A 19324-nucleotide genomic window follows, 5' to 3' on the forward strand; every position below is an offset into this window, starting at 1 on the left:
TTACTCTGAAATGAATAAACCTGGAATTAAAATGTGTACAGATACCAATTTATATATAGACATTTCTGTTGTATACAACAGTCATCAAAATCCTGCTTAGTGTATAATAGTAATATAAATATCAATCTTTCGAAAAGTTTAACAAAAGAGAACAATGTCTACACTAAATAAACCAATTTAATGCATGGAATATACCAACCTAGTTTAGAATTTGCAAACCCTCAAGAGTGTCAGATGATTTTACTGGCCCTCTGAATACAGAATCCATTAAAATAGTAGGTCATTCAGTAAGCAGGAGTTAGGGGAAAAGCACTTTCCCTCCCACACCTATAATGCATGGCTGCTAAAGCTTTTATCTAAGTGGCTCATCCTCCACAGTCCACATTTTTCCAGTGAAAGAGCTGTTAAGTGTGGAATGTGCTGCTCATGACTGTGTCAGACCATACACAATGAACACAGAAGGAGCAAAGTAAGAAAAGTTTCGCAATAGTTTGTCATAGTCAGGTGTCATTAACTACAGATGGATAAAAGGAAACATTAAATCTGCCTGCAGTACAAGCATGGATAAAAGGACAGATATATGAAGCATTAATTATCATTAATGCTTTAGTCCTTGGATATCATTACTTCTATTACAGTAACTGGATATTGCTGCAGTCAAACAATTAGGCTTTTGCCTGAGATGAAAGCATTAAACGTATCACTGGTAATTAAAATCTATATGAACAGACACAGCAAATAGACAACAAATCTGTTTGATTTTTTTTTTATACATCTAATCCCATGGTATAAATTTGGTTTCACTTGTCTGTGTAGCACCTAAAAGTATGTCCCTTAGTGCTTAATGCTTTGGTTTTTTGGTATTAAATGGAATCATGCCTTAAACGTTTGTAACTTTGGTCAACAACATTGGTAAAATGAACAAATATACATGCATATATTATGTTATTCTTAACTTTGAGATATATGAATCCAACCACTGCATAGCCAAACTGCTTCTCATGCTATATTACAGGGCAGCTGAACACACTTAGAGAAACATGCTAAGAGACCTCTTCCACATGCTAGTCTACAGATGCATATGATTGGTTAGCATTGCTCAGATCATTAGAGCAATTCCATCTGTCCCACTGTATAGGTGTAATGTAAACGGTCACGATGCAGCTAAGACTTTCCACACATGGCCTTCCACATTTGTTTAGATGATTTAATCGTTTTGTGCAGTGGTGTAACTATGAATGAATAATGACTAACCGTTGCCATTTAAGAATGTCCTCAAAGGGCTTGGATAAAACTTCCAATTTTTAAGAGACAGTATGATTTTAGCAAAGATGCCAAACATTGCTTGGTTAAGTAGCTTCTTGTTACATCAAATAAGTACATATCTCTTGTGTCTGATTAACTACAATTTATGTTTTTTGGGATTCTGCAAATAAGATTATCACCCAGTGAATTCTCGTCTAGTGCATATGAAACGTGGCTAAAAGCACTGTAATGGCCCAAGGCATTTACCTAAAGGGTATATGAGAATTTGCCATAACTTCTGACTTGCTGCTATGAAATGTGTTCTGTTAACACAGATCGCCTTAACCACTTTTATTATTTTACCTTTTCAGCCAAAAACCAAATTCTTTGTTCATATTGAACAGATATTTTATAACACTAGATGACTATACATTACCCTCCAGCATTCCAGCTCCCTTATAATGTCCCTTTCTATTCCCTGTCACGATTAGCATATTATACTAATAAGCCTATTATCTTAATGATGCTCCATTTAAAACTGCAAGAAGAACACACACACACACACACACACACACACACACACACACACACACACACACACATTTTTACAATTCTTTATTGGTATTTCAAAGTAGTAGGCATTGAAAATAAAAGAATACCTTAATTTATTACAATGTTTTATATATACTGAATGTCTTCTTATGGTTAAACACAACGTCAAAGAAATACAGAAAATAACTTTCAAAATGTCTTATTCACTGTAGATTTGAAATGACATTCCTTAGATATAGTCATAGTATAGTAAAATAGATAAATGTTAGTTTTTAGATTAATCTTGAGCGAAAAATGCAAAGAAGAAAGCAATGCTCAAAAGCTGTAGCGTAATACATAACTAAAATACCTTTGGATATACAGTATATTGGATATCGCTATGGGGATTACGGCACTGTGACCAAAATATAAAGATGCTGTTTATACTACCACTAGGAACTGCAATAGAGCGCTAACAGTCTCAGGGAAAGGGGGCTAAACTACCACACTTCTTCATGCCAAGCTCTCAGAGAAAGTTCTCAGCTCTCACTTTAGGCCTACCTGACATTAACTTAGATCACGATTTAGCCTAATACACATGTTAATTTGATACACATGTTAATTTTTCAAAAAATAAACACCTATAAAGAAAGGTGCACAGCAAAATCCACAGTGTTCTGTTATCCTGCATGTCCATGCCCATTATCCATATTTGGTTATTCTATCTGGATGCAAATGAGAAATGTAAGATGTAAGCGTTCTATCATAAATCAAATGTTAACTTGCTACACTGTGGGTGTTAACACTGGGGACCTTGCTGAGCAGAGGCTATTGGGAAATACTGTAAATATGTTTGAGGAAGTATGATGCCGAAGTCTACACTTAAGTCTAAAAGCCCATGTATTTTAGTTGGTCCTTATTTCAGCTTTAATGCACAGAAATTCCATCTATTTATATCCTCAATTCAGTCATTAGGCCATACCTGACTTTTGGCAACAAATACATCATCAAGCATGTCTCCTACTCTTATTTGTATATTACACATGGGTCCAAATCATCCATCAAGATTGACAGTCTAGATGAATTTTAGGCTCTTTGAAGCAGGAGATTAGGCTGCTCCTTGTTTTAGAACTGGGGGGCTATTTATTCACATGGATGAAAGAAGCAGATCTATACAATCCCCAGACACACACAGCCAAACTACCTTATAAACCGTTATAAATCTATTGGCCTTGAAACACGCGTCCATTGTTTGTACCCGGGCTCCTCCCTCCTGAAGCTGAAGAAGACTTAGAACTGTTCATGCGTATAGAAGCGGTTCGGTATCTCCCTCCGTGTAATATAATTATACGAAAACACGGAATGTATTTACAGTGTCAGATGATCGGGATGGCAACGCGGTCAATCAAGACACCGCGACGGATTCCAACAGGTGATCTCCGTGCGTCTGACTCGTATGTCTCGTAGTGTCCGCGCACTTTATCTCCGGAATGCCTGCGTCCTCGGCGGCTTCTTGATCCGATCGTCTCGCGTTCACATCGCTTTTCTGCACCGCCGTGGGTCTCTCCATTACGCAGTGCCTGATCGCCGGTTTGCCTCGCACGGCTTTGGGGCGGCCGCTGTCGCGCTCGTACTCCTCCTGCGCTCGCTGTATCTTGCGCTTCCTCATCTTGCTCTTGTGCAGGTGGAACGTGGCGAGGGAGACCAGGATGGTGCCGGCGATCATCGCCAGGAGCACCAAGAGCACCATCGTGGACGAAAACGAGCGGAAGAGCGGATCGGTGGGGTCGGCGCACGTGCCATTGGCGCTCGTCGTGCCATTTGAGGTGCACGGTGGGATCGAAAGCGCCAGGCTTTCGGAGGACCCGGGGCTCATTTAGTCCGATTAAAAAAAAAAGCGTATTTCCCGTCTACAAAAAAATAAAAAAGGAAATGAAAAGAAATGATGTGAAGAGAGCTGACGGCGAATTTCCACCCCTTGTGTTTCACCGTAGCCTCAATCTTGCGCTCATTCCTCAAGCACTGAAGGATTTCAAGTCAAGATTCCCTCGGGAGGCAGCCTAAAATAGATCCATTGAAGAATTGAATAAAACGGCTAATGTGCCTAAGGAAAAAAGCAATGAAATTTCAAAATCACTTAGTAATCTATTGTTGTTTAAAGTCGAGAAGAATGGGTGAAAACAACCAATAAAAAGAAATATCCACAGAACATTGAACATTGCCTACATATTGTATTTCTGTCCAACCAGGAGTAGTGGGACTAATAAAACCTATGCAATAGTGCCCGAACTTTATAATGAATAATAAATAAATCAGGATCCTTAGGCCTGAAGCTTTATTGGTCTGCTATAAATTATAATCATTTCCCTTGGGTAAATGCAATCTTAAAATAAAAAGCAAACCAAAACAAAACAAAAAAACCCACCCGATTTGGAGGAAGCATCTTAATTTGTAAATGCGGCATTCCTGCCTGAGACTGAAGTGGTCTCCAGATGAGCTACAGAATGCAAAATGTATCACAATGTACACATCTAACACGAATCTCAATGTGAGCTACGACAACCAACACGTTTTTTTTTAATCAGAACATTATATTAGGTAATAAAAAATGCATTTACCTTCCGCAACTGTGAGCCGTTCCCGAGGCGAAGACTGGCCGCGTTTGCAAAATGTGAGAAAGAAATATAAAAGGAAGGGGAAAAAGCGGCCAATCCCGCACAGATCCCGGTGACGTATCGATAACCCCAAAAGGGCACAGTATCCAGCAAGCTCATTCATGCGTATTTCTACCACGCATATGCTCCGGCTTTTGCTCAGATCTGCAGAGCAAAGCTTGCAACGAGCTGAAAAAAGAGGAAGACACGACGCGCTTTTGTCGCCACTCGTGTCACGGAAAGCTGCGCCCGATCCGATTCGTCCCGTCAGCTGAGTCGGCGAGAACTCAACACTTGCACGAGAACAATAGGCGCATTTGAATTTGAGTTAGATTTCCTCCCAGGGCTCGTCGCGCGAGTGGGAGCTGTTCAGTGCTGAATGCAGGGGAAATGCAAAATCGCTGTGTAAAACAGGGAAATTGGGCTGCGCGTGCAAGTGTTTAGCCCGAAACTGATACGGAAGCTGACTGAGTTTCCACTTAATGAAAGGGTGTTCCGAGTTGTCGAGTTCACAGCCTTTGTCAAAATGGCTGAAAATGGCAAATCCAGAAATCCAGACTGCATAAATTGACTGGACTTATGTGATACTGTCCAGTGGTGAAATAAAACGGGGTGTACTACTAAAATACTAAACAAAAATATTTTTGGCAAAGTTCATGCAAGTGTCTACCCCATTTACAAGCCTGTGCTCCTAAACCCTGACCTGACTAAAGCAGTTAGGTAGTGATGACTTCAAGGTCTGGAGGCCAATAGCGAAGTGCTGACTGTTTATTGGTGGAGATGATCTCTTCAGTTTGCACTGTCAATGTTTTAGCACTGATCTCACCAGTGCTGCACATGTAACAGGTTTTTACAGTATCTGAATTTAATTTACACTAATTTCACAAATTTATCTTCACTGAATTTTTTATACATATTGTTTTGCTGGTGATGAACTAAGCTCTGTGGCAATATAAATCATGAATAATGTAATGTAATATGCGTTTATCAGTTTGTTATATCATTTTCAAAAAAAGAGCTCAATATTTCTTGGGGATATTTACTGACTTTCATAATCATTTTAATGTTTCTCAGGCACAGTTTTAAATGTACTGATATTCACTCCATGCCAATGTCTTTATTGGTAAATAGAATTAAAAGGGAATGTGCATCTTTTCCTCCTTACATAGTTTAAATAGAAATTCTAAGATATATTATTAGGGTTGCTCTTATATGAATTCTGATCAACATTTAAAAGAAATAAGTCATTTCTTAAGCTCAAGAGATATTTCTTATTTATTATTAATAGATTAGTGTTGTGAATAATGCCCTTTTTTCACCCTCCATAGTAAAATGCAAGGCAGCCCACACACAAGCATACTAACTGTAATGAATCCTTCTAGCATGGAATTGATGCTGGAGTGAAGCTGTGGGGATGTGTGCTCATCCAGCCCCAAGAACATTAGTGAGTTCAGGTGAGGACGCCTGAGGTGAAGTCAGAGTTCTTGTTTGTCAAGGTGTTCAGTGGAGTTGAGGTCAATATGTGGGTGTGCACTCTGTGCAGTTGGGTTGACCAAACTTAGCAAACCATGTCTATATAGATCTTGCTTATGGGCACTGTCATGCTGGGAAAGGTTTAGGCTCTGTAGTTCCAGTGAAGGAAAATGTGCTACAGCATACAAAGAAGTCCTATACAATTACTGTATACTGTAGTTGGATACTTATACACTTTGTGGCACAGAAACACAATGGGTCTGAGAGTCAGGTGTTCGGTTGGCCATATGGGTATATGTGGAAATGCCCTAATACATTGCTTAGAGAGCTTGAAAATATGCTTCAATTCATTGTGTTGTGTATGGTGAAGTTGGTTCCCATTAGCTGCAGTTCAGACAGAATTGCATGGCGCTGAAGTATGGAATAGTAGCTGTGTTGGTCCAGTATTCCAGAATAAGTCTTCAACCTTCCCTGTTCCAAAACAACCCCAACCATTAAACTTCCACCTCCATGTCTGACTGTACATGTGAGGCAGCTTGCCAACATCTTCTCAATTGTTCTCTGTCTTACATAAGTTCTTCTGTTAAAGCCAAAAATGTCAAATTGTTTGACCTTGTTTGTTGCATATGAACAAAAGAAACATGAATGTGTTTTAAAAATAAAGGACTAAATGTTTCCAAAGCTTTGACAGAGACTGTAGATGTTAACAGTAATAGCAAGAGTAATATACTAGGATTTACCACAAGCTAACATGGCATTTATTAGTGTTTAGTTTAGAAATTATTAGAAGGCAAGTATTATCCTGCCTGCAATAATTAGCTAATCAATAGAGTACATATGATGAGGTGATTGAGCTCTGTCACCTATAATCCAAGTAGAAAAAATGGTTTATGTGATATTACTTTCTAGCATAGAACTTGTAAGGACAAAGGGTTTCTAAATTTAGAAGCACAGCAAGCACAAAAAGTAATATAAAGAGAAATGAGAATGAAATGTTTTGTGGAAAGTAAACAAGGCAGGAAAGTAAGAAAAATATTGCTAACCGCCAAGTACGAAAAAACTACAGCCAGTTGTAACAATAGAAGAATAGAAGCGCTGTGGTAGGTATCTGTAGACAAAAGTATTATATGGCATTTTGTCAGACAAATTCACCAATTTAAGTCAGGACAGCTTAATACAATGACAGAAAATGTGACAGAAGCAGAGATGAATGGGGACAGAGAAGAGTCAAGGTGAAGCAGGAAGAAAGCTGAGAAAAGAAGGCAATGTAGAAAGTAAAAGTAAAAAGACAGAAGCTAAAGCAAAATAAAGGAAAAAAAAGAAAAGAAAAAAGAAACAGAATAAAAAGTGTCTGAATAATTGGGAGCACAATGAGAAGAACATAGCAGATGAAGCAGATTTACAATGAGAGGAAAGTGACCAAGGGAGACAGTTTCTGGGCAAAGAAGACAGAATGTGATGAGAGAAAGAGAGAGGGCAAGCATGCAGGAGCAGATCCAAGGTGTACTAAAGTCAGCATAGTGAAGTGACTGACATGTGGGGTTGAAAGAACTGAGCAGAATTTGATGAAGGCAAAGTGTAAGGAAGGAAGAGAAAAGGGTATGACAGATCTCTGAAAATGTGATCAGTTTGATGACTGCAACTGAAAAAGTACTAGAAATGTCAGCGAAGAGAGATAGAGGACAGCAATGTGACTAAGCAGAATTATGTGAAACCCTAAACAGGTAAGTAACAGCTCAGCCCTAATAAAAATTTTGGGTTGTTTTGCAAAAGAGCAAGTCATAAATCATAAAGTTAACAAAAAATATAACATTCCGAGTCATGTAAGAAGTGGGGAAATGCTGGGAATAAAGTCATCATTTAGATTGTTAAAACATTGCAAAAAATTTATAAAAAAGAAATAAATAATAATAATAGTAAGAATTAAAACAAACCATCCAAAATAACAGAAAAATGTAATATAGCCAAAACAACAATGAGTTTTATGTAAATATAACATGATGTTCACTAATTTGAGCAGACCTGCATGTACATCAGAATAATTTTTAATATGTGCTTGTACCATACTATTAGAAATAAAATAATATATATATATATATATATATATATATATATATATATATATATATATATATATATATATATATATATATATATATATATATATATATATATAGAAACAATTCAGATAAGTTTTATTTAATTAAAAGTATAACATTTTTCCTCTTTATCAGGTACATTATTGTCTTACATTTAAGAGAGGAAATTATTTGGTTGGATTTCTTTGCTTTCTACAATTATTAGCTTGATTTGCACTGATTGATGAGTGTATGGAAACTCAGACAAACATCAAATATACAGATATAGGTAATGAGATGGTAAGTCTTATTTTTACACATTTAATTGAAATACTGAGTCATGCAATATATGTTTTAGCTTTGGTTTGTGCTAGGTTGAGCAGCTTTCTACTAGCTAACAGGTGATGAATATTAAATGCCACAGGGCCTAACAACCTGCTGCTCATTACAACTTGTATGTGAGGCATTTTTTAAAACAGGTATAGATTAATGTAAATTGAACAGCTAAATGTTTAACCCAATTGCTGTATATCAGGCCAGTTTCCTACTTTCAAAATATAGATTAATATAATTATAATTGGAATATTAGAAACATTTACATTTTGTGTTACATGCTGAGTTTTGAGTAAAAATTTGATGTCCTCACCTCCTCTTTCTACTTTACAGCAGTAATGAAAACATGCAACATTCATTATCTAGATTCAGTATAACCACATACGTTTTTGCTTAGTTTTGCATCAGGGCATTTCTAAGCCAAGTCTGATAGATTTTTCAGGTAATATCTTGCTTCTTGGTCAGCTATTTTTGATATTGATTTTGTGTGCATATGAATATTTCCATTGCATTTAAATCCACATCCTGATTTTCTGGCTTCCCCTGAGACGATTGTTACTAATTATCAGTCAATCAAGATTAAACTGAATTAAAAAATTGACATACAATGTAAATAATATATCAAATAGTCAACTGGCCTGATAAAACTATCAATTAAAGCTCTAGGATTGCACTCCAGGGGTCTGAAATTCATTAAACAAACATTTGCTGTAATTTCATATTTGATCATTTATGCGGATACATTTTTAGTCATGGGGTAGTTTGTTAACATTTAAACAGACATCAAATCAAAGATATTTGGTTAACATTTAATAATAGCAATTAATAATGTTCATTTGGTTCCAACTATTTTTAATATAACAACAGACTTTGGAAAACATGAAATTTAAGTCAGAGGATAATTAAGATGGGCAAACATGTAAAATGAATATTTAGAAAAACATTAAAAAGACTGTTTTTAATGATTATATTACTTCAGTATAATTATTCTAGTATTTCTTACTGTTGATCTGTTATTGTATTTTCCTTAGTGGGGCCACTATACCGATGGATATTGTACATAATAAACAAAAGCAATGCAGTGTGGGCAGTTAAATAAGAAGGTTTTTGTGGATACGAGGATGTAAGTTTGCATCTGACAGCCTTCAGTAGACAAGCTTCTGTACATAGCTTTATGATTAAATCATAAAATAAAATAAAATTCCTGGAATGAAAAATTTAATCCTGAACTTAAATCCTGGCATTCTGTGAGTAGCAAATTAATACAGATTCATCTATAAAATGCCAGTCCCAAAAGATAAACTACAAAGATTTGTAAGACTTTTATATATAGAATAGCCTTTATTTGCCACAAATACATTACAGAAGAAATTCTTTCGTCGCATATCTCAGCTTCCGCAGGGGCCCAAGAGCTGCAGCTTAGCGATACCAGGGCTTGAACCCCTGATCTTCCAATCAGCAACCCAGCATCTTAACCACTGAGCTACCCCTCCCCTTTTCTTCTTTTTTTTGGCTGCTCCCATTAGGGGTTGCAGTGAATCATCCATCTCCATCCCCACCTGTCCTCTACATCTGCCTCTTTCAAACCAACTACCTGCATGTCTTCCATCACCACATACATAAACATCCTCAGCATTCTTCTACCGAAATACCCCATGTCCCTCCTCTGCATTTGTCCAAACTATCTCAATCACTCCTCCCTCACCTTTTCTCTAAAACACCCTACATGTTCGGTCCCTCTAATAAATTAATTTCTAATTCTGTCCGTCGTCGTCACTCCAAATGAAAATCTCAGCATCTTCAGCTCTGCTACCTCCAGCTCCACCTCCTGTCTTTTACTCAATGCCACTGTCTCTAAACCATACTACATAGCAGGTCTCACCACAGTCCTATAAACTTTCCCTTTCACTCTTGCAGATACCCTTCTATCACAAATCACTCCTGCCACTCTTCTCCACCCACTCTACCCTGCCTGTACTCTTTTCTTCACTTCTCTAACACACTCTCCATTACTTTGCACTGTTGACTTAAACCCATCCAGCTTCACCACCTTTTCTCCCTGCAACCGCCCCACTCCACTGCCCTCCCTGTCATTCACACACGTTCTCTGTCTTACTCCTACTGATTTTCATTTCCCTTCTCTCTAGCATTTACCTCCACCTCTCCAGGTTCTTCCCCACCTGCTCCCTACTCTCACCACAAATAACAATATCATCTGCAAACATCATAGTCCATGGAGACTCCTGTCTGACCTCGTCCGTCAACCTCTCCATCACCACTGCAAACCGGAAACAGCTCAGAGCCGATCCTTGATGAAGTCCCACCTCCTACGGCACAGTTCACTGCTGTCACCCTCACGTACTTTTCTGACACACCTAACTTAATCATACAATACCACAACTCCTCACTTGGCACCCTGTTGTACACTTTCTCTAAATCCACAAACACACAATGCAACTCCTATACTTCTCCATCAACATTCTCAAAGCAAATAATGCGTCCCTTGTAGTTACAGCAGGTCTGCACATCTTCCTAAAAATTGGTACCAGCACACTCCTTCTTCATTCCTTATGCATCCTCTCACCTTCCAGAATTTTGTTAAACAATCTTGGTAAAAACACTGCTATCTCTCCTAAACCTCGCCATGCTTCTACTGGTATGTCATCTGGTCCAACTGACTCCACTCTTCATTCTCTTAATCGTTGATCTCCCTTCCTCTTCACTAATCCTATCCACTTCCTGCTTCACCATCTCCACATCATCCAAACTCCTCTCTCTCTCTCTCTCTCTCTCTTCTCTCTCTCTCTCTCTCTCTCTCTCTCTCTCTCTCTCTCTCTCTCTCTCTCTCTCTCTCTCTCATTTTCCTCATTCATCAGCTGCTCAAAATACTCCATCCACCTTCTCAACACACTCTCCTCACTAGTCAACACACTTCCATCTGCATCCTTTATTGCCCCTACTTGCAATACATCCTTCCCAGCTCAGTCCCACTGCCTGGCCAACTGGTATAAATCCTTTTCTCCTTCCTCAGTGTCCAACTACTCATACAGCTCCTCATATGCCTTTTCCCTGTTTTTTGCTACATCCCTATTCACCTGCTGCCGCATCTCGTTGTGCTCCTGCCTGCTTTTCTCATCTCTCTGCAGATCCCAATTCTGTTTTGCCAACCTCTTTCTCCTTTTAGATTTCTGCACTTCCTCATTCCACAACCACGTCTCTTTGTCTTTCATTCCTAGGTACACCTTCTACCATTTCTACCACGCCGGAATATTTGTCTCACAACCCACTTGTGAATAATAGGCCATGATGACATTTACTTCCAGCTTCACGTTCATCACCCTATCAGAAACTCTCTTCACCTCTACTACATTGTTATTGTACTCTTCCTTCAGTATCACCCCTACACCATTTCTCTTTGCATCCACATCATGGTAGAACAGTTTAAAAGCACCTTAAATGTTCCTGGCCTTACTCCCTTTCCATTTGGTCTCCTGACATGCAACTTGTCCACCTTACTCTGCTCCATTGTATTAGCTACCTCTCTCCCTTTATCAGTCATAGCACCAATGTTTAAAGTGACAACTTTATCCTCCACTCTCCTACACTTCACACCCTGCTGTCGCTGTAGACCTTGTCCCCCTCTCTTTCTTCTCCTTTGGCCAACAGTAGATCAATAATATATATGGATAGTGCTGCCATGATAATAGAAATACTAATCTTCATTAGGATTGAGAATGAATTCAGACTGCAGCTGTCTGTCTGGGTGTCTCTTAGCAGCATTTCAACTTCACAGGTAATTACAAAGCGACTGCCAACAGTTTGACAGATTATAAAAGAAGATGTTATTTAATTAGTAAATCTCCCATTGGGAAGAGTATCTATCTATCTATCTATCTATCTATCTATCTATCTATCTATCTATCTATCTATCTATCTATCTATCTATCTATCTATCTATCTATCTATCTATCTATCGTGATACGACTGAAACCACCTGTCTACTGTCTACAGAACTCTTTAAATCATGCAATCCCAGTAAAAATATACTTTACTAAGGTTAATTTTAACAAAAACAAACTTTGCAGCAGAAAATCTAAAATTCACTTTAATTGCAGTTGCTTTAAGACTTTTGCATGTTCATATTTAAATGATCTTAAAATAGAACACATCACTGGTCAAATAAAGACAAATATTTGACTTTTTTTAGTTTATCCTTCTTTGTGAATACATGGTTCAGGCACTAAACTCCCACCATGGTGTCTCATGACACAGAGCTGCAGGAAGACTTCCAGTTTGAAATTGACTCCCAGTGGCAAGCCTGTGAAAGAAACACATTAACTGCCTTCATGGTTTTTGCATTTGATTGCTGCTGGTTCAGAGTGTGTTCTGCATATTGTTACACACATGATTGCCATTGGCCTAATTCAGGTAACCCTACTGGAATCCAGATAATCTTTATTTTTTTATTTTTTATATTTATATTGATGTTTTAGTGCCCCTTAATAAATATATTTACAATATTCTGGTTTTAAAAACATTTCAACTGAGATCTCTTTGCCACTATGTTCACTGCCTTCAGACAAGCTATAAAAATCAATGCGCAAAAAACAATATTATTATATACTTCAGTTTCTTCAAAACTCCTGTCTTTGCAGTCTGGCGTGGTAGATCTGTCAGGAAAAAAAAAAGAAAAAAACCTGGCCTGTAGCTTACCACAAGCTCTGCCTTGAAAATCAGATCTTTGTATTTCCATAGTAACAGACTAAATGAGTGCTCTGTTTTTCTCCCATAGTGAATTTTTTTTCATCACCTAGATATAAAAGGCAAACATAGATTACAGACTGAGAACCTCAAATAGCTTTTAAATATGAATGCTTGCGGCAACTAATTACCCACATTTAGCTCTAATTTGTCTTTTTATAAAGCACTCTCATCATAAATGCTTTTGGCTTTTATTCCCAGGATGATCTGTGGGCAAAGCAGAAGCAAACATCAATTGGCATTCAATCTATCCACCATTTGTCTTTGCACAAATGTAAATGAAATATTAACCAATGTGCATAATAACTGCAATTCATATAGGTTTTATATGTTTCTACTGATATGGTGACTGTACATGGTCAGGGTGAAATAATAAAATAAGGTTACAGACAGAACAAAAAAAGAAAAGCACAAAGAGGAGGATGGCAGAAAATAAAAGATAGATCAGGGCAGGCTGAAATCCTGAGTGTGTGTGTGTGTGTGTGTGTGTGTGTGTGTGTGTGTGTGTGTGTGTGTGTGTGTTTGTTTGTTTGTGGTAGGCTCTTAGGGACCATGCCAATAGGCTGACTCAGTCAGGTTCAGCTCATTAATGTGTGGTCAGTCCCTCTTACTGATAAACACTGCAGGGGAAATTAAGTGTACTGACCCACTAATGACAGAAATCTTAATATTGTGTACAGAACGTGAACTGCTACTGTATACTGTACAGCTGTATACTATACAAATGCAATAAAAACTACTACTCATCCTCCTCCTCCTACTACTGCTACTACTTATCACCTCCAGTAACTGCATTATCCTTGTCAGTGTAGTAAAAATACATCCTGATTAGCAGTCGAAACAAAACCACACCCACACACAGTTTCACACACTCATTCACATTTACATTCATTCATTAGAATAGTCAGTCCATCTACCTGCATCAGCATGGCACAGCAAAACTTACAACCCCAATTTCCTGAAAACAGAATGATTTGCAAATCTAATAAACCCATGTTTTATTTCCAATAGAATATAGAAAACATATCAAATGTTTAAACTAAGGAAATGTAAAATGTTAAGGAAAAAATAAGGCAATTTTGAAAAGGAAGGCTGCAGCACATATATAAAAAGTTGGGACAGGGCAGCAAAAGTGAAAAAAGTGAGGATTCTTTTAAATTAAACCGATGGAGAATCATTTATTAGTAATTAGCTTAATTGACAGGTCAGTAAGATGATTGGATATAAATAATGTATCTTAGAGAGGTAAAATCTCTCAGAAATAAAGATGGGTAGAGCTTTACCAATCTGTAAAAGACTGTGTATGCAAATTGTTGAACAATTTCAGAATAATGTTCTTTAAGATAAAATTACAAAACATTTGAATCTCTCATCATTTTTAGTACATAATATCATTACAAATTCAGAAGAATCTGGAGAAATGTCTGTGTACAAGGGACAAGGGTGAAAATCAATAGTGGATGCCTGTGATCTTGGGCCCTCAGGTGACACTACATTTAAAACTGTCATGATTCAATAATGGAAATCACTGCATGGGCTCATTAACACCTCCAGAAATCATTGTCTGTAAACACAATTTGCAATATTATCCACAAATGCAGGTTAAATCTCTATCATGCAAAGGAGAAGGCATGTGTAAACAGTATTTAGAAACGTTGCAACCTCTCTGGGCCAAAACTCATTTAAAATATACTGAAGCAAAGTGGAAAACTGTTCTGTGGTCAGATGAATGTAAATTCTTATTTATTTTTGGAAACCATTGACACCGCATTCTCCGAATAAAAGTGAAGAAGGAACATCTGGAGTGCTTTTTATCAGCCAGATCCCTGATGATATAGGATTGGATTAGTCCCTGTGGAATGGGCAGCTTGCAGATTTGGAAAGGCTCCATCAATTTAACATATAGAGGTTTTAGAGCAACAAATGCGTCCCTTCAGTCTTTTTTAGAGAAGGCCTTGTATATTTAATCAAGACAATGCTAACTGCATACTGCATCTGTTACAATAGCATGATTTTGTAGTAGAATAATCCAGATGCTTAACTGGCTCGCCTGCAGTCTACACCTTCCACATTTAAAACATTTGCAGCATCATTGATCAAAAAACAATGAGACACCCATAACCTTTGAGCAGCTAGAATTCTTTATCAGACACATATGGGACAACATTCTTCTCCAAAAACTTCAGCAACTGGTCTTTTCAGTTTCCAGATGTATACAGACAGAAGACATGATGCTACACACTGGTAAACATGATAACTGGTGAAACATGATAACATGGTAAACATAATAACAGTAATAGTAATAGTAACAATATTACACTGTATAATATATAATATGTATATTAGTATAATATTATATTATAATATTAGTATATATGTATTTGTTTAATTTAATTTAATTTTGTTACTACATACACCTTTTAGAATAACATTTACCCAAAGGATATGCATGTCTTCTCTTTTGGACGATTGATAAAAAAAAAAAGACAAGTAAATCAATCTTTCTTTTTTTTAAATTAACAATCATTATGCTATTTGTAATAATAAATCAGTTACTAAACCCTGTGTACAAGCTTCATTGATTCTTGATGTAATACCCATTTGCTGGACCAAATCCATTCCTAAGACAAATTACTGTAATGGCATATGCAGCTTAAACAAGATGACACATGGGCTGTCAGTTCCTATTTGGTGCAGTGGAGGATGACCCATCAAGCTGCTTCCTTCATGAGACTAACAACATGTCTCAGTGCCATCTCAATTTTCAACAAAACAGCCAATTATATAAATAAACTCTGTTAAAGCTGATCCTATTGGGAAAAAAAATTAAATGTGTGAAGTATCAGTGTCTTTACTGGCCCAGTGAAATTACTTTTTTACAGAACAATGGTAAATAGCACATAAAATCACATACAGTATATCAACAAAATGTGTTAATGTGTAAGATAGTGAAAGAAAAGTTTGTATGCTGGTGTTTCTTTAGCAGGATTTTTAAACCCAACTCTTCATTTCAGTGTTATTTACTAGTTTAGGTAGTGCAGTCTCTTCAGTGTACTGGCAAATGAAACAATCTGCAGGTTTGTGCCACATTGCAACATGCAATACCATTAAATATGACTCACTTTTCAATTTTGGCTTGTAGTAATCCCTGCTCTTACTTCATCTCTCCTACTTCATTCCCTACATTATTTTTCACCAGAATTTGTACCAGATTATTTAATGCAATTTTACGCTACTGGATACAGGATTTAAATAAATACTTGCACTTAAGAACTTGCTGTTCTTGAGGGTCTATCATTAAAAAGCTCTATACCAAAGAGCTACACTGTCTATCACTTGATTACAAATTATGCAATGTTATTCATGCTGTTGTAATTTGAATGGCCATTATTCATTTAAAGAAGGGCCTTGACTCACGTGAACTTATCTATTTTATGTAATAATCTAAAGCCAACTCAGTATTTAAGGTTGTGGCTAATAGCATAACCAATTTAAATAATGCTTAGCATAAATAAAATTAGCACTAGATTTAAGTGTTTGACATGTTTTTTGTCTGTGTTTGTACTCTAGGTTTTTAATGCACGCTTCTTGTTTGATTCCTGGCCTACATACACTATTGGAATCAAAATCATCATTAGTGGTCTTACTCTAATAGTGCACTGTTGTAATCACTCATTATACTGTAGGTCTACTCAACCATTATTGATTCCTGGAACCTCGCTCTTCATGATGCTCAGTTCACGGCCCTTGCAAACAAATTATTATCCGCTTTCAGAGTGCTTGCTCAGCTGATGACATTGAGGTAGGGAAATCCATTGATGCAACGTCTTCATTATATTTATAGAAATTAGCAGACATAAGGCAACTTAGAGAGTCAACCATATTGCTTTGTGGATACAAAAGATCATCTTTAAAAAAACCTCTTTCCAGTTTCCAGTTGTACATATGTAAACTCACAGTTTTCTCTATCACCTTGTAAAAACATTGCTAATTCTTTACCTGCATAACATTTCTTATCCATGATGAGTTGTAGAGAGCCTTTGCCTGATCTTTGGTCTACTCTTTGCTTACTCTCTGGTGATGTCTGTTAATGTTTTCACCTTTCCCTTTTATTTAGTATTTTGGACTGTGCATTGGTACTCCCTATTTAAAGATCCTAAATAGCCCCCTCTATCCAGTATGTTAAAAAGGGAAAAGTGGCAGTGAGAGGCAGTGACTTTTAAATCAACATTAGAGTTTCTATGATGGGTTTTATGAAGTAAGCCTAAACCCAATATCATGGGTTTAGAAATATTTTGGTAAATGTTTACATATAGATAAAAGGGATACTGAGAGGCATGGAACATTATAATATATTTTTGTTGCTTTTCTGGGACCTTTGAGCTTGCTCTTTAAATTTCTTATTTTTTCCTCCACTGCACACAGCTATGTATTTTCAGATGTGCTTTGTGTCTTCTCTGGGACAATGCGTCTTAAGGCTGTTATAAAGTTAGTGTTATTTTCTCCTTTTCCATCTCCAAGGTTTGTATTTCCGCTGAGTATTATCCCTATTGTTGTAGAGAAATTGCATTCCTTAAATGTAGGATTCGATCAGAGAACATAAGTATAGAAAAACAAGTTTATGTAATACAGAGAGAGACTGAAATAAAAGAACTTAATATAAACCTGTAACCCCACAGTATTAAGCAAAATTGACAATTAGTGTAGTAGAATAGTAATGCCCATAATCTTGTTGTGTATAGGTACTGATTTTAGGTGCTGACTCTAACTGATTCTGTTAAAGATAAACTCAAGATAATCTCAAAACAGTAATGTGTGTGTGTGTGTGTGTGTGTGTGTGTGTGTGCGTGTGCGCGTGTGCGTGTGTGTGTGTGCGTGTGTGCGTGTGTGAATGCACTTCTTGTTGATTCTAAGCATACAGCTACTATATTTTAAATCAGGAATCTAAACAGGCACTACATACTGATTAATACAATGTATGGTTTATTATTACTAAAAGGCAATCTCTTAACTAAAAATAATCAGTGGCTCTTTTTTTTTTGTCTAAACAAACATTTACATACCACTGCCTTCCTGCAGTTTTCAGCAGCTAGACAATCAAATTGGCAACAGTGCAGATATATTTACATTTAAATTACCTGCAATTTGCAGAAATGTATGACATCTGTAACAAAGCCAATTTTGTGAAAACCAGATAAACAAAACAAATGAGTTGCAGAATATTTTATGAGAATAGAGCGCCATGTCTCTACGTTGTATTATCTTTTGAGCGATTGCCACATCTCACCGAGGTGTAGATGTATGAAAGTAGTTAGCAGCAGCTAATGTGGCATCTAGGTTTCCAATATTTATAATTTTGAGGCTCTGGAATACCAGAAGTGCACGGCTCTCATAAGACAGCTTGGAAAGTGTCATAAACACAAGAATATGTCAAACAGAACCTGTCACCTGAGTGGTATATTATGGCAGCCTGACATTACAATTGATGATCGTAATCTTTATGATCAGGAAAACACACATGATCTCTTAGATTCCAATTTTTCTCAGTTGCTTGGGATTGTTTATCAGTTCAAAAATGTAATTCTCAAAACTCTTTGTTCAACTTCCACGTCATATTGTGCACGTCATAAAAACAATTCTCGTTGCTTTGATCAAATTGCGATTGCTTTCATTTATATTTAATTGAGTGTGTACAAGTGTCTGCTGTTTCTGACATTATCAGATGTTCACGTCATGTTGATCAAAATATATTATACTGGTTTCACCTAAATAGTCATCGGTTCATTGCATAAGTCTTTGAATGCAAAATGGTTAAACCAGTTGACATCATTTGTCAAGTTTCTATTAAACTTTTGTTTGGTAAATGTTTCTTAAATTGATTAATTGAATTGTGCAGATGAATCTTGAATTTTACTAATGAAGGCGAGTGAATGGCATCAGATTAGCCAATGATCAATTAGTTCTCTAAAACAGGTCAAAGGTGAGTCTTTTGAACCTTCATTTGGCAACAGAGCAAAACACAGAATTACAATTTCTGAAAATGGAGGAACAACCAAGAAACGAACAAACACTATTACAGTACAGTAAAGTGTGAAATCTGTCCGGTCTCTTGCAAACAATATAAATCAAATATGCAATCAAATAAATACATTTTATTTTTAATTATTGACTAAACATTTTGATTATCCTTTTTGTGAACAATGACAAAAGGACTTCTCATTCTAATGGAAATGAAATGTTTATTGAAAC

General features: G+C 36.8%; 1 protein-coding gene across 4 annotated transcripts; it reads right to left on the bottom strand.

The window, feature by feature from the left end:
• Positions 1-1843: 1843 nt before the first annotated feature.
• Positions 1844-5012, bottom strand: LOC310730330 (uncharacterized protein C11orf87 homolog). Of its 4 annotated transcripts, none has more exons than XM_083549211.1 (3): positions 4395-4879; positions 4202-4273; positions 1844-3836 (listed from the first exon to the last, which is right to left on the bottom strand). In XM_083549211.1, exon 3 carries the CDS (start codon positions 3650-3652, stop codon positions 3182-3184), a length of 471 nt encoding a protein of 156 aa, XP_083405337.1. In that variant the 5' UTR covers positions 3653-3836; positions 4202-4273; positions 4395-4879; the 3' UTR covers positions 1844-3181. The 4 variants fall into 4 exon arrangements, with proteins under 4 accessions (XP_083405337.1, XP_083405335.1, XP_083405336.1 ...); XM_083549209.1 differs by having other exon boundaries at positions 1844-3880; XM_083549210.1 differs by lacking the exon at positions 4202-4273 and having other exon boundaries at positions 4395-5012.
• Between the last annotated feature and the right edge of the window lie 14312 nt (positions 5013-19324).

The sequence above is a fragment of the Silurus aristotelis genome (assembly GCF_946808225.1).
Source record: "Silurus aristotelis genome assembly, chromosome: 8".
NCBI classification, from domain to species: Eukaryota; Metazoa; Chordata; class Actinopteri; order Siluriformes; family Siluridae; genus Silurus; species Silurus aristotelis.

Bases quoted from the DNA above. Each gene is read 5' to 3' on its own strand.
- LOC310730330 (XM_083549210.1), bottom strand. From the start codon at position 3,652: ATGAGCCCCGGGTCCTCCGAAAGCCTGGCGCTTTCGATCCCACCGTGC.